The sequence below is a fragment of the Alligator sinensis genome, unplaced genomic scaffold (genome assembly GCF_000455745.1).
Source record: "Alligator sinensis unplaced genomic scaffold, ASM45574v1 scaffold1076_1, whole genome shotgun sequence".
Lineage (NCBI taxonomy): Eukaryota > Metazoa > Chordata > Crocodylia > Alligatoridae > Alligator > Alligator sinensis.
Window position 1 is genome coordinate 144,777 of NW_005842909.1, and position 16,229 is coordinate 161,005.

Sequence of the window (16,229 nt, forward strand, 5' to 3'; positions counted from 1 at the left end):
AGTGGCCTCCAGAGGAGTCAGGAGGGCACAGAGTTAGCTTCAGGTGCCCACCCCTTGCATCAGCTATAGAGAAATTTCCATGATTTTGACTACCTTGCATTGAAGTTCTCTTACCTTTGTACACTGAGTTAATTATGAAGTGTGTGTTTGTGCATGGACACACAAGTCTGGTGCCACAAAAAGAAAAGCAGAAAGAAGGTGCACAGGAGAAGCAGGCAAAAATAAACTTTAGAATGCTTTGGGGAAAAAAACAATTTTGGGCAGTAGGCCACTTCCAAGGAATAGTGAATCAGCCATACCTCATGTAAATTTATTTAAGTAAAGTAGAAAATCAGAAGCCTTTTGAATCTGAAAGAAAGATGGCAGTTCTAACATAGTTGACATGCATCTTGAGAGTGATGAGAACTATTGGGCAACTATAGGCCAGTCAGTCTCACCTCCATCCTTGGCAAAGTCTTTGAAAAAATTATCAAGGCTCACATATGCAAGAGCCCGGCAGGACAAATTATGCTGAGGGGAAACCAGCACGGGTTCGTGGCAGGCAGATCGTTCCTGACCAATCTAGTCTCTTTTTATGACCAGGTTACGAAACGCCTGGACACAGGAGGAGGGGTGGATGTCATATACTTAGACTTCAGGAAGGCCTTCGATACGGTATCCCACCCCATACTGGTGAACAAGTTAAGAGGCTGTGACTTGGATGACTACACAGTCCGGTGGGTGGCGAATTGGCTGGAGGGTCGCACCCAGAGAGTCGTGGTGGATGGGTCGGCTTCGACCTGGAAGGGTGTGGGCAGTGGGGTCCCGCTGGGCTCGATCCTTGGACTGATACTCTTTAATGCCTTCAACAGCGACTTGGACGAGGGAGTGAAATGTACTCTGTCCAAGTTTGCAGATGACACAAAGCTATGGGGAGAAGTGGATACGCCGGAGGGCAGGGAACAGCTGCAAGCAGACCTGGACAGGTTAGACAAGTGGGCAGAAAACAACAGAATGCAGTTCAACAAGGAGAAATGCAAAGTGCTGCACCTAGGGAGGAAAAATGTCCAGCACACCTACAGCCTAGGGAATGACCTGCTGGATGTCACGGAAGTGGAAAGGGACCTTGGAGTCCTAGTGGACTCTAAGATGAACATGAGTCGGCAGTGTGACGAAGCCATCAGAGAAGCCAATGGCACTTTTTCGTGCATCAGCAGATGCATGACGAATAGGTCCAAGGAGGTGATACTTCCCCTCTATCGGGCGCTGGTCAGACCGCAGTTGGAGTACTGCATGCAATTCTGGGCGCCGCAATTCAAGAGGGATGCAGATAACCTGGAGAGGGTCCAGAGAAGGGCCACTCATATGGTTAAGGGCCTGCAGACCAAGCCCTACGAGGAGAGACTAGATAAACTGGACCTTTTCAGCCTCCGCAAGAGAAGGTTGAGAGGCCACCTTGTAGCTGCCTATAAGTTCATCACAGGGGCACAGAAGGGAATTGGTGAGGATTTATCCACCAAGGTGCCCCCGGGGGTTACAAGAAATAATGGCCACAAGCTAGCAGAGAGCAGATTTAGACTGGACATTAGGAGGAACTTCTTCACAGTTCGAGTGGCCAAGGTCTGGAACGGGCTCCCAAGGGAGGTGGTGCTCTCCCCTACCCTGGGGGTCTTCAAGAGGAGGTTAGATAGGCATCTAGCTGGGGTCATCTAGACCCAGCACTCTTTCCTGCCTATGCAGGGGGTCGGACTCAATGATCTATTGAGGTCCCTTCCGACCCTAACATCTATGAATCTATCTTGTGTTCCTTAATTGTTTGTTGCATTTCATGTTGACCTTTGGCCCAGGATGCAACAACATAGATGTTCTTCAAACCTTGGCCAAGTCAGCCGGATGGACTGTAAATACAGCTGACACCAGCTGTATAAACTAATTCCTGAATTTGAAAAAAAGATATACAAAAATATATTATTTGAAATGAATGATGACAAAAAGATTAACAGGTGATTAAACCTTTCACTCACTGTTTGAGAACTTTTGCATGTGGGGAGACATGGAAGAAAATACTAAAATATATATTTTTTAGATATTGTTTTGTTTTTTGGAGAACAAGGCTATTTTTCTCTGGCAGAAGTTTCAATTTTTTTTGATAAATCCAGTGGCAGTATTATTTAGTTGTTACCCAAGTATGATCTGATTTGGTTGACCATGTCAAAAGGCACAGCATGAGAGAGCTCAGATCAAAACTGAATATACTAAGGAATGTGCAGAGCAAGTCATGAAAACCTATCCTTGAGGAGCTTAAAGAGCCTGAATATATTTTTCAATAATTTCCAGTGCCACACCAGACACAAACAAAACACAGAACAAACAGTGCTGTCATCAGACATTTATCGTGCTTACCTGATTCCAAGACAACTTTGAATTTAAAGTGACCATCCTCAATAATTGGATTCTATACATGGGGAATTTATAAATTTGTTATAATTTTCCACTATGTATAGAATCTAATTAGTGGAAGATAGTCTTAAATTTGTCTTCTTCTCGTACATCACTGTGAGGTGTAAAGCTGCAGTGGGAAGAGAGGTGCCAGAATGCCACCCCTTGCCCCTCTTCCAGTACCAATGTTTGCCCCTCCAACCTGTGTCTACCCCACTGCCACTTGTCCCCTCCTGCCTATGCCTACCCTTCTGCCACCTACCCCTGTGCTGCCTCACCCCCTTACCCCCTCCCACACACCTATACCTGACCTATGCTCCAACCCCTGCTTCCTCCTGCTACCTGCCTCCTACCTCATGGCTATGCCTGCCACAGTTCCTGACTGTCCCTACCCTACTCCCCCTTGCTGATTGTCTGCCACTTACCTTCTGCTGCTCTGCTCAGCTTTTGCTCCAGTGTAGACAGCGACAGTCATCCTGGCCTAGCCCTGCCCAGCCGGCCAGAGAGAGTTGTGGGCTGGACTGGGCTCAGCTGGAGAGGACAGGAACAGAGCAGAAGGTAAGTGAGAAGGAGAGGGGACAGGAGGAGGTGGTGCCCTGGGCAGGGAACAGGCTGTGCAGTCTTCCCACACAGGCTACACAGGTGGGTCTTCCTAGTGCTGCTCCTCCCCCTCCATGATATAGTCTCCCCCATGTTTCCATACCATAGATACCTTTCATAGACATTAGGGTTAGAAGGGACCTCACAAGATCATTAGATCCAGCCCCCTGCCAAAGGGGCAGGAAGTCAGCTGGGGTCAGATGACCCCAGCAAAATAAGCATCCACATGTTTCTTAAAGGTATCCAGAGTAGGTGCTTGCACCATTTTTAGAGGGAGTCTATTCCAGACTCTGGAGACTAAGACAGTAAACAGGTTTTTCTTTATGTCCAGTGTAAAATGGTCTTCCAGTATTTTGGGCCATTATGCCTTCCCTTGGGGTGCCCTAGTGAACAGATGTTCTCTCAGTTCCTAATATGCACCCCTTATGTACTTATAGGCTGTCACCAAGTCACCCCTGAACCTTCACTCCTCCAGGCTGAACAGTCCCATGCCTTTCAGCCTCTCCTCATAAGGCCTGCTCTCTTGACCTGTAATCGTGCGCGTGGCTCTCCTCTGGACTCTCAAGCTTCTCCACATCCTTTCTAAAGTGTGCAGCCCAGAATTGGATGCAGTACTCCAGCGGCCTCACGAAGGCCAAGTAAAGCAAGAGGATGACTTCTTGAGATGCATCAGTAGATACAAGCCAGACTTTTATTTGCTTTGCCGGCTGTAGCATCTCATTGGTAGCTCATGTTCATCCCCTGAGTCTCTTTTGGTCATGGTGCTAGTGAGTATAGAACTGCCAAGCCTATAAGTATGATGTCAGTTTTTTTCTCCCAAGGAGGAGCACCTCGTATTTCTCTGTTGATTGTCCTCAGGTTTTGATCTGCCAACCTTGCAAGCCTGTCCAGGTCAGTCTGAATTGCCAGCCTGTCCTCTAGTGTGACCACGCTTGCTCGTAATTTAGTGTCATCCATGAACGTAGCCAGTCTGCTTCTGACACCTGAATCTGGATCATTTATGAATATATTAAAGAGTACTGGTCTGAGTACTGAGCCATATGCCATGTTGACTCTATTTCATCGACTGTCACTCTCTGGGTCCAACTGCGGAGCCAGTTCCCCAGCCATCGGACCATAAAGTTGTCAAGGCCGCAGTTCCCCAATTTTACCATGAGGACATAGTGGGAGACCAAGTTAAAGGCTTTTCTGAAATCTAAATATGTCATCAACCTCTTCTTTTTCCAGGTGATGCAGCACCTGGTCATAGAAGGAAATGACGTTGGTCAGGCAAGACCTACCCGCAGCAAAGCCATGTTGACTATGTCTTAGAACATTGTCTTCCACTAGCATGTTGTTGATGGTTTCTTTGATTTTCCGCCCCCCCCCCCGAGCTTTCCAGGGATTGAGGTCAAACTGATTGGCCTGTAGTTCCCTGCATCTTCCTTTCTTGAAGATAGGCACGACTTTGTCCCTCTTTCAATCTTCAGGAACCTCTCCCAAGCACCATGAGTTCTCAAATATTCTTGCCATTGGTTGTGCTGTGATATCAGCCAACTCTTTTAGAACTCTTGGGTGCATTCTGTCCGGGCCAACTGACTTGAGGATGTCCAGCCTCTCAAGCTGTTCCCTCACTATCTCTTTGCCAGTTATAGATCGCCCTTACCCTGGTAGTCCTGCATCCTGTCAGCCAGAACGATCCCCTTGGGCTGGTGGAAAACTGACACAAAGTAATTGTTGAGGAGATTAGCTTTCTTCTGAGTGTCAGTTGTCAGCTGCCCCATTTGGTTCAACAAGGGTCCAATGTTGCCCTTGGTTTTTTTATTCTGACTTCCCGCGTATTTGAAGAAGGACCTTTTACTGTCCTTGATTCCTGTAGCCAGTTTGAGTTTGGTTTCAGCCTTGGCTTTTCTGCTCCACTCCCTACAGGTACAGGTCAGTGCTGCATAATCCTCCTTAGTAGTAGTTCCCTACTTCTGTCCCCTATAAGTTTCTCTTTTCAAATTCAGGAGGTCCATGAGTTCCCTATTGAGCCAAGGGGGTGTCTCAGCCCTTTTGCTACCTTTCCTATGGGCTGGACTGAACTTCCCTTGCACTTTTAGGATCATGTCCTTTAGGAGCAACCACTCATAGTGAACTCCCCTCCCTGTAAGATCATCGTTTCTCAGGTCCTCAACAACCAATGTCCTGAACTTGTGAAATTTAGCTTTCCTAAAGTCAAGGATTTCTGCTTTTCTGACTGATTTGCCAGGTTTGTGATGGATAAAGTGATCAACTCATGGTCGCTGTCACCAAGCTTCCCTTTGATCCTCAGGTCACTGACTACATCATCCCCTTTGGCCAGTACCAGACCCAACAGCGCCTTGCCTCTTGTCAGCTGGTAGACCTCTTGAGTCGAATAGAGCTCATCAGTACAAGTGAAGCAGCTTCACAACTGATCAGATTTGGCTGAGTGCTCTTCCCATGAGATGTCATGGGTGACTCCAACCACCCTGACTACCATACACCACAAGCGTGCAGCCTCTGCCAGTTCCCTAGCGAATTGGTGGTCAAGCTCTTTCTCTTGGTTACGAGGTCTGTAATATACTCCTACGGTTATATCCCCTTCACCACGTTCTCCCCAGTTTCTAACCCAGAGGGTCTCAAGTCAGCCTCCTTAGGTGCCAATCTCCTCTCCTTCAGAGAGAGAGCTACAATCCTGCCCTTCCTTGCAACATGATCCCTCTGTACAAGATATAACCAACAATACCTGTGGTCCAGTCACAGGAGTCGTCCCACCAAGTCTATGTTATCTCTATGAGATAGTATTCATTTTTGCTTAGCAGAAGAGCCAGTTCCTCCTGTTTATTCCCCATGCTCCTGGCATTTGTATACAGGCAGCTAAGTCTGCTATCAGAAGCCCTAGGCTTTCCGGTCCTCTTAGAGTCCCGTCCTTGGGCTGAGGTAGGAGTGAGTTCCTTTCTGTTACCTGACCTGCTGATTCTGTGGTTGTCACTTCCAGGGCTTGCGCTAGTGATCATCCACAGATCCCACCTTAAGCCCCCTCTTCTCCACTGTGTGAGCCACCCTGGCTTGGGGCAAGTAACTCTGGATTTGGGCCCAAACACAGGTCCAAACCTAGAGGTGAGCTGCTACCTGCTCCAGGCCGGTACTCAAATCTAAGACCGGACTTTATTTTTCCCCATGTTGCTTGGATGTGGGAAACCACATCTTGAATTCAAGTAAATACGGTGTAGTGGGTGTGAATATCTGTGTTATACACAGGCATTTAAGAGACTTTACCTAGATTTATAGATTGTAGAGTCGAAAAGGACCACAATGGATCATCATGTCTGACCCCCTGTCCCTAATAGGAAAGAAGACCGAGGTCAGATGACTCCAGCCAGGTGACTGTCTAGCCTCTTCTTGAAGACCTCCAAGTTAGGTGATAGTACCACCTCTCTTGGAAGCCCATTCCAGATTCTGGCTACCTTTACTGTAAACAATTTCTTCCTAATATCTAACCTGAATCTACTCTCCTCTAGTTTGCACCCATTATTCCTAGTTACTCCTAGGGGCGCTCTGTTAAATAGTGCATCTCCAATTCCCTGTTGTCCTTCCTTGATCAACTTATAGGCGACTACAAGGTCTCCCCACAGACGTCTCTTGTGAAGGCTGAAGGAGATCCAGATCCCTCAGCCTCCCCTCGTAGGGTCTTTCACGGAAGCCACTAATCGTGCGAGTGGCCCTCCTCTGAACCCTCTTCAGATTCTCCATGTCCCTCTTGAAGTGCGGTGCCCAAAACTGGACACAGTACTCCAACTGCGGCCTGACCAATGCCGCATAGATGGGGAGCATCACCTCCCTCGATATGCTGGTCATGCATCTGCTAATGCACGGCAAAGTGCAATTGGCCTTGTTGATGGCCTTGTAACATTGCCGGTTCATGTTCATCTTAGAGTCATAGTTGACTCCAAGATCCCTCTCAGCTGCTGAGGAGGTCATCCCCCAACATATAGGTGTGCTGGGGATCCTCCTCCCTAGGTGGCGTACCTTACATTCATCTTTGTGGAATTGCATCATATTTTGTTCTGCCCGCTGATATAACCTGTCCAGATTGGCCTGTATCTGCTCCCTCCCCTCTGGTTTGTTAACTTTGCCCCATAACTTGGTATCATCTGCAAACTTGGAGAGGGTGCTCTCCACACCCTCATCCAAATCGCCGATGAAGATATTAAATAACACCAAGGACCGAACCCTGCAGGACCCCACTGCCCACCTCCTTCCAGTCCGAGAACAAGCCATCCACTACCACTCTCTGAGTGCGGTCCCGAAGCCAGTTGGCCACCCACTTGGCTGTGTAAGCATCCACTCCACAGCCTGCTAGCTTCCCTACGAGAATAGGATGTGTCGAAGGCCTTCTTAAAATCTAGGTATCTGACATTGGCCTCAGCTCCTATGTCAAGGCAGTGTGAGACCTGGTCATAAAAGGCTGTAAGGTTTGTCAGGCAGGATTGACCTGTGACAAACCTGTGCTGGTTTCCTTTCAGCGTCATTTTCCCTGCTGGGCCTTCACAGATATGCTCTTTGATTTTTTTGATTTTTTTTTCACGCCCGCCCCCCCCACCCAGTATTTTCCCAAGGATATAGAAGTAAGACTGATGGGCCTAAAGTTAACCGGCTTATCCCTTCTCCCCTTCTTAAAAATGGGCACCATATTGGCCCTTTTTCAGTCTTCGGGGACCTGGCCCCATGAGTACTCAAACAGCCATGCCAGCAGCTCAGCTATGACACTGGCCAATTTCTTGAACACCCGTGAATGGAGGTCATCTGGGCTGGCTGACTTGTACCCATCCAGCCCTTCCAAGTGCTCCTTAACTAAGTCAGCACTAACCTTTGGCTGTCTGGTGCCTTTTGGACATCTGTCTATTTTCAAGGTGGAGGAATTGTCTTAGTCAGTACTTAGGAATACTGAAGCAAAGAACTCATTGAAGAGCTCTACCTTTGTCCTTGCATCAACCACCAACTGTCCTGATTTGTCCTGCAGGGGCCCTATGTTATTCTGCGCCTTCCTTTTGCTCGCTATGTATCTGTAGAAGGACTTTTTATTGTCCTTGATTGTTGTAGTCAGCCTAAGCTCCAGTCCTGCCTTGGCCTGCCTAATTGATTCCCTGCAATAGCGTGCCAGGGAGGTGTATTCCTCCTTGGTGGCTGCCTCCTGCTTCCACTGCCTATACATCTCTTTCTTTGCCCCCAGTCTTTTCTGGAGTTCTCTGTTCAGCCAATAGGGCTTTTCTATCCCCTTACCCGCTTTCCTGCATAAGGATATAGACTCCTTTTGTGCCCCAAGGATCACTCCCTTGAGAAACCTCCAACCCTCCTGGACCCTCATTTGCTTGATGTTCTTGAGTTCTGCCACCTCTCTATCTAGCCTTCTAAGTTTACTAAATTTGGCCCTTCTGAAGTCTAACACTTTAGCCTCACTGGATATTTTATCCACCCTTCGCTGGATAGTGAACTCTACCAAGTGATGGTCACTAGCTCCCAGGTTTTCGTAGATTTCATAGACATTCGGGCTGGAAGGAACCCTGGAGGATCATCGAGTCCTGCCCCATGGGCAGGAAGTCAGCAGGGATCATAGGATCCCAGCAAGATAAGCATCCAAATGTGTCTTGAAGGTGTTCAAAGTGGGTGCTTGAACCGCCTCCAGTGGCAGTCTATTCCAAACCTTGACATCAAATGATGAACCTTGGGGGCTCAGACAGTAAAGAAGTTCTTCCTTACGTCCAGCCTGAATCGGTTGCGGCGGAGTTTGTGACCATTTGATCTTGTCATCCCTTGGGGCGGTCTGGTGAACAGCTGTTCCCCCAGATCCTGATGAGCACCCCTGATGAACTTATAGGTGGCCATCAGATCGCCCCGAGCCTGTGCTTTTCTAGGCTAAAGAGTCCCATGGCTCTCAGCCTCTCATCGTAAGGTCTGTTTTCCTGACCTCTGATCATGCACGTGGCTCTCCTCTGCATCCTCTCAAGCTTCTCCACATCCTTTTTGAGTTGTGGAGGCCAAAACTGGATGCAGTACTCTAGCTGCAGCCTCACCAAGGCCGAGTACAATGGTAGATTGACATCCCAGGATTTACTTGAGAAGCATCTATGGATGCAAGCCAGTGTTTTGCTCGCTTTACTAGGCGCAGCATCGCATTGAAAGCTGCAGCATCACATTGAAAATATGTACTTGCATGTTCCCCACAAGATCATCCCCTGTTGCTAAGACCAGGTCTAGCAAGGTGCTATCTCTGGTGGGATTGGACACCACCTGGGTTAGGTTCAGGTCCTGCATGCAGTGTAAGAACCTACATGAGTGGTTTGTTTTGGCCATCTGCTCCTCCCAGCAAATATTCGGGTAATTTAGATCCCCCATGACCATTGCCTCCCTCGCCTGAATGGCATCTGAGAGCTGCCTGGACACTACCTTATCTAGCTCGTCATGCTGATGAAGAGGCGTGTAGTAGACGCCCACTACCAAGTCCTTTTCCCCTGCCGCCCCCCACCCCCGATCCTGACCCATGATGCCTTGGTTTTTCCCTCCTCTACCCCTGCCTTGATGATGGAAGATGTGTACTGCTCCCTAACATAGAAAGCTACACCCCTGCCTTTTTTCCCCACTCTGTCTCGCCTATACAACCTCTACCCCTCAATGCCTACCGCCCAGTTGTGCATAGAATCTCACCATGTTTCAGTTAAGCTGACTAGGTCATACTGTGTGCTAGCAAGTAAGAGTGTGAGCTCCTCCTGCTTATTCTCCATACTCCTGGCATTTGTGTAAAGACATTTTAGCCCCCCAATGGGTGCTCTTGGTGCCCCTTTGCCTTGATGGTTAGTGTGCCCCTTAGTGCTTACCTGGTTAGGTCCGGTGCCTTTTTTGTGGCTCACCAACCCTGGGTTCTCATCGACCACCAGTTCCCTGTCCCCCGTTGAACCTAGTTTAAAGCTCTTCGGAGGAGACTAGCCAACCTGCAGAAGAACAGGTGCTTACCTCTAGGAGAGAGATGAAGATCGTCCCTTCCCAAGAAGCCTCCTCCCTGGAAGTGCTGATCGTGGTTGTAGAATCCGAAGCCCTCCTGAAGATGCCATCTCTGGAGCCCCCGGTTGACTACCCTGATGCATGCATGCTGGTGCCTCCAGCTGCTGCCAACTAGAAGAATGGAGGAGAATACCACCTGTGCCCCCAACTTCCTGAGCCTGACCCCCAGCTCATGGAAGTCCTTTATGATGTGGTCAGGACTACTCACAGCCGCATCATTTGTGCCCACATGGACAAGGACCATGGGGTAGTAGTCAGAGGGCTTGATGAAATCAGGAATCTCTTCAGTGATGGCTGGCAAGGAAGTAGCTGAGATGATTCACAGCACTATAGATGAATGTGGATTAGGTTTCAACCTCTGTTGTAGGCAGGCGTATGATAATGGTGCCCAGTATGATAGGAAAATACTCAGGTGCTACTTCTAGGGAAGAATCCCTGGGTAGTCACATGCATTGAATTTGGTTGGTACTAATTCAGCTGAGCTATCAACTGTTTCTATTACATTCTTTGGATCTTTTAGTCATTGTAAGGTATTTTCAGCACAAGTCCACAGCAACAGTAAATTTTGAAGAAGAATATTATGGATTTACTCCACTGTTTATCTAATACAGTAAAAGTTCTGTTAACTGGCATCTTATAAGTTGGCATGCTCAATTAACTGGCATGCCAGCTTGTAAGATAAAGTAAAACTGGAAGTGCCCACTGTGGCACTTCCAGTTTCTCTGATTTCCCATGGCCTGGGGCAAAGCACCCTGTGCTGCCGAGCCCCCACGACCCAGGGGCATAACAGGCTGTGCGAGGCCCGTTTCCTGTCCCGCAGGGCCCACGGCAAGGGTGGTGATGCCCCGGGAGGGGTAGAGGGATGCCCCAGAAATGGTGGCCCAGGCCGCTCAATTAACTGGCATATTTTGTTATCTGGCATCCCCCATTCCTGGGGGATGCCGAATAACAGAGCTTTTACTGTACTCAATGTATTGTTTGTGCCCATCCTTTTGCCAAGAATCTGAAAGGCTTCCAAGTGGCATTGACCAAGTCATGTGAATTCAACTGGATTACCAAACCAAAAGTGATACTGCTGGACTAGTAAAATCCACGCCAAAATTTAAACATGTTCTGTTTCCCTCACTTTGGTTGAAAATTTGAATTCCTTTCAATGAACACAATATAATACTCAAACAGAAATGCCATATTTGATGTCGAGGAAGACAACCTGGAGGGTTTCTCATTAAAATGACCCAATTGTAAGAGAGAAGGAACAAAATTCATGATGAATGTGAGCATGTTGCCGCAATTTTGTCACATGTTCCAAGGGCAACACATTCCTTTTAAACACAGATGCGGATGAGCAAGACATGCCTGAGGCTGTAAAGGACTAACTTTGGAACATTTTCTTCTTTTCCATCATTGACTCTTCCAATTTGCTGCACTCAGGTGTATCTGCCAAAATTCTGAACTTTTATGAATCTTCCTTATCAAGAACGATGTTGATCTTAGTGACGTTCTGAATTTCTATTCTAGTGATGTGCTTGTTGGTGAGAAGGAAGGTAAATTTAATATTTCTTAAATGCATTTACACAAAGAATATTGGTCCCAAAATAATAATACCATTTATTAAGAAGACTGTATGAAACTTTTCTGAAGAAACTTCCCAAATCTGTTTGTTGTACTTCGTATATTTTGCTGCATACCAGCCTCTGTGCCTAATGCAAATAGATCATTTAGTGTGCTCAGACGTATCAGGAGTTACCACTGTGTACCAAGGGTTAATCAAGAGTTGAGGATCTAGGAATTCTTGCATTTAAAAGTGATCTTGTCAGATCAGTCAGTTGCAGTGACATCCCTGACTCCTTTGCAGCAGACAAGAAAATCACCATTAAGTTGCAAGTTTTAAAATAAATTTTATGTTGAATTGTATCTACCTAGTTGCTTAACTGTATTCCTTCTTGTCATAACGTGGCTGACAGTGCTGTCTTTGCTTATATTTAGTATGTATATTTCTTAGTTTCGTATTTACCATCTTTCTACTTGTGTCAATGAACTGAATTCATAAGTTTTACATAAGTTTCTAGGAACCTCTACTTTATTTGTGCATGTTACATGCAATTATTTTACTCGGTATATTTTCATGTTTAATAAGAAAATTCTAGTAATTGGGGGAAGAGGGCAATTTAGGAGCCTGATGCAATTGTAGCCCCCCTTCCCCCTTCCCTTCATAGGACCTATACCCATGTGCATCCAGTGTATATATTTTACTAATCTTTTTACAGTAATAGAATTATGAATACCAAAATCCTATATGGAACTATTTATTAGTATTTCATATTATATGTAAACTGAGGTTCAATAATATTAATGTTTGGCCAGGTTTTCCTCATTAATCTTGTAGGCATTCAGATAAATAAGCATTCTTGATAAGTTTATTAAGGAATTAATTCTATTTGTAAATTTAAAAAATTTGTCCTACATGAGCACTACATTTGTGGTGTTAGAAAATTAATTTGAGGTTTAGTAACTATACTTTTTAATGAGGTATTTCAGATTTACCTGACTGTTTAGTGGGCAGCTGCAATGAGTAACTATGTAGTCTTGGTTATTAAGATGTCTTTTCTTTTTCTCTCTAGGCACTCTGCTTAATAGTGTTGCCATTCATTCCCGCATCAAACCTCTTCTTTCCTGTTGGATTTGTAGTAGCAGAACGAGTACTGTATGTTCCTAGCATGGGATTCTGCATTTTAGTAGTGCATGGGTGGAAGCGACTGTCAAGTAAAAAGTATGTGAAAATTTGAGGTTGGGGAGAACTTATAAATGTAATATGTCTACCTAATGTTTGATGTAAAGTGCTTCATAAATATGTATTATGAAATAAAGGTAATTGCACGTTATCCCAGTAGTTTTTCCCAGGTTTTTAACTGTCTTAGTATGTTACAGCTTTTGAGTAGCGACTGCACTGTGTGCTACTTTGATGGTATAAGCAAATGTCCACTCCAGACTATTGTTCTGGATCTTCAGTGTCATTTTTTTTTTTTTAAATGTGGTGTATTTATGTTGCTCACAGAAGGGAATCTGCTACCTGGTTTTAATTAACCTGCCAAATTAACCCTTCTTCCCACCTGTCCATCAGTAACTTTATGAGATGGGACTGTTCAGGTAACCTGAATGAACAAGGACTTCATTAGTATAAAAAGCTAGCAGAACAAACAAGGGGGGAAAAGAATACAAGGTGTAAAAGCTTTCTTGCTAAGTTTCTTTCCTCTGCCTCCTTATTTTTGGTCACACAGTGAACCACAGTCTTGGTTATTTTACTTGTTCCCATTATAAGCGTTTATGGATCTGACTTGTATGGCCTAGGGAAACAGTGGAACATTTGAGAGATTTCTTTGTTTTATGACCCTAGTGACCCAGATGAAGCTAGTTCTTCTCTGGTCCTTAAAGTGTGAGTTAAGTAAGATTTAACACTAGCTTCAGTTGATTAAGATTGGGTTTCTTAGTTTCTTATTGCCACCTTAAACATCAGTTGGTGCTGAACTGTAAGTTACACCTTTTCCCTATTTAACACATGGATGTGTTTTACATCAGCCAAATTTTAAAAAATTGCCATGCTTTGTTCTTTGTGTTGATCTCAGAATTCCAGAAAATTTGTTCTTGCTCTAAGCATAAAATTAAGTTACACAACTCGCCTCCTATGCTTAATATGCAGTTTGTATGTAATCATAAATATCTGTAACTTTGTAAGCATCTTTTGATGCTTTGTTTTTGCTTTGTTTGGGAACTAAGGCCTTCCTACACATAACAGGTATCAGCTCAATTAACCAGTTAATTGTGCAATTGCCTTGAAACTAGCTATACCTGCAAAGTAATAATTTCACAAGAAAAAGCTCCAACCAGCCAAAAAATTAGACATCAAAAAATATGTACTAACTTTATAGCTGGTTGCTATCAAGCTTTAATTTGCTTATATAGCAGGGTCTCCCCTGTGGCCAGTCAGCTTAAGGGGCGAGGGGGTTGGGGGGAAGGGCTTTCAGCTATACAGTTGCAACTCCCAAGCCCTTGGGATCGGAGCTGGGGATCACAGCTGCCCAAGACTCAGGGGTATGTGAAACCCCTAGGCCCACATGGGGCTCTTGGTTCCGACTGCACATCACCCGCAGTGGGACCAAGAGTCCCCCAGCTGATAGGGCTCTGGGTCCTGGCTGCTTGCAGCCCCCACAACTGGGATCTTCCTCAGGAAAACTGGCTCCCAGCCATGGGTGCCTACTTCTTGCCGAAGCAGGGAGAGACCAGGATTTGGCTCCCTCTACCCCAGCATTAAGGCACAATTGGACCGAATGCACAATCCCACAATTGCACCTCCTGTTAGGCACATCTGGCAAGGCAGGAGGCATGATTGTGTGGACCACACATTAGATCCAACCACACTTACCTGCACATGTAGAAGGGACATAAGAAGCTTCTTCTCCAGTCAAAGGAACCACTGAGATCATGAAATTTGCTTCTTAGATTAAGGTATTACAGAGGATATATAAAATTAGTTCTATTCTAAATAAATTTCTAGAACTAAAACTAGAAGATAATCTAGAAGCTTGTTTTGCTGTTTTATTTGCAGGATGAAAATATTTTCTATATGGTTATCACAGATAAGTTATTTTTCATTTTTTTTTCTGCTTCATGCTGGTTTCTCTTTTTCAAGTGTCTGCACTAAAAGAATGCAAAGATAAAGGTTAATTTATTTAATCCCAGCTCATTACTTCCTACTTCAGATTCAAATATTATTAAATGAACTTGGAATGAACACCAACATACTTGCACAGGAATGTAGAAGTTATCATATCTTATTCATCACCTTTTATCTTTAGTGTGTTGCATTAAGCTGTTTATAATTCAGTGTGTTGCTTTAAGGTGTTTATAATTACTTTTTAATGCATCTGATTCACAGTGACTCACCACATCTCAGTGAGATTTTTTTGATTAATAAGCATACTTTTATTATTGTGTGAGGCCGAATTTGGAAACTGAATTAAATATTAGGAAAGGAAAATATGATCCTTTGTCTTCCTCTCCTAGTCCAAAATTGTGGGTTTTAAGGATTTAACTTGTGCAATTTAAAAGGGTTTGACTTGTTTCTGTAAAATATTAGATGAAAAGCAAATTGGGAGCTTATTTCAATTTCTGGGAAAAGGCTTGACTGTATTATGAAGCTGTTCCAGTGGACAGTTTACTGTACAATATTTCTTTTGCTCCTAATCTAAGTGGGGATTCCAGTTCAGTCTAAGACTTCATGACTGAGCATCTTCTTAAAGCTTTTCCTTTTCTCCAGCTATGACTAACAAAATGTGATTTTTCCCCAAAAGTATGACTTTTGGTGGTGGTGATGTTTTTGTTTAAATGTGCTTTTTGAAATACCAAGCTTGCACCAAATATTTTCAGTTGGAATAAAAAGTTATACAGTAAAGCTGCGCTATCCAGTATCTTACAAGCCATCGTGCTTTATGTTACAAGCTGACATGCCGGTTAGTAGAGTGAAACCGGAAGTGCCCACCGTGGAACTTCTGGTTTCTCCGAGCCCCCACAGCTGGGGGCAGAGCAGCCTGTGCTGCCGAGCCCCCGTGGCCTGGGGGCATAGCTGAAGTTGCAACATCAATATAGTAAATATTTTCCTATAAACGAACTGATGAGTAAAAGCTTTAATCTGTGCTTTAGAAGGAGATAAAATATGCAACTTAGTAAATTGATACTGTGTACTATTCATTCAGTGATTTTTTTTTTAATGTACTTTTTTAATTTTTATTTTTTTAACAGCATGCTAAGAAAGCTCTCCTGGATTTGTCTGTCTGTGGTGCTGTTCACTCATGCCTTAAAAACACTGCACAGGAATTGGGATTGGGAATCAGAGTACACATTGTTTATGTCTGCGTTAAAGGTAGAGTATTAAGTTTCAAGGTGGCTCGGGGTAAATGCATAATTGGTAATTTCGGTCAGTCTTTTCAAAATTCTAAGTGTCAGAGCCTGATAATAGGGGAAAATGGTAATTTTTTTTTACAAGTTATATTTCCACCATTATACTATTTACACGCAACTGATTCTGTGAATGTTTAGAAACAAATATGTAATCCTGCATTGGAAATAATGTGCAAACAAATTAAAAAAAAAAAGATGTTGAGGCTTTTCCTTGA

At 44.7% G+C, this 16,229-nt stretch overlaps 1 protein-coding gene across 5 annotated transcripts in view; it reads left to right on the forward strand.

Moving 5' to 3' along the window:
- Window positions 1-16,229, forward strand: part of TMTC3 (transmembrane and tetratricopeptide repeat containing 3) — a 65,575-nt gene that overhangs the window by 37,879 nt on the left and 11,467 nt on the right. For all 5 annotated transcript variants that reach the window (XM_006036043.3, XM_006036045.3, XM_006036044.3 and 2 more), the window contains exons 10-11: window positions 12,681-12,829; window positions 15,856-15,976. In XM_006036043.3, coding sequence (XP_006036105.1) covers window positions 12,681-12,829; window positions 15,856-15,976 — 270 coding nt within the window. The remainder of the gene's footprint in view (window positions 1-12,680; window positions 12,830-15,855; window positions 15,977-16,229) is intronic.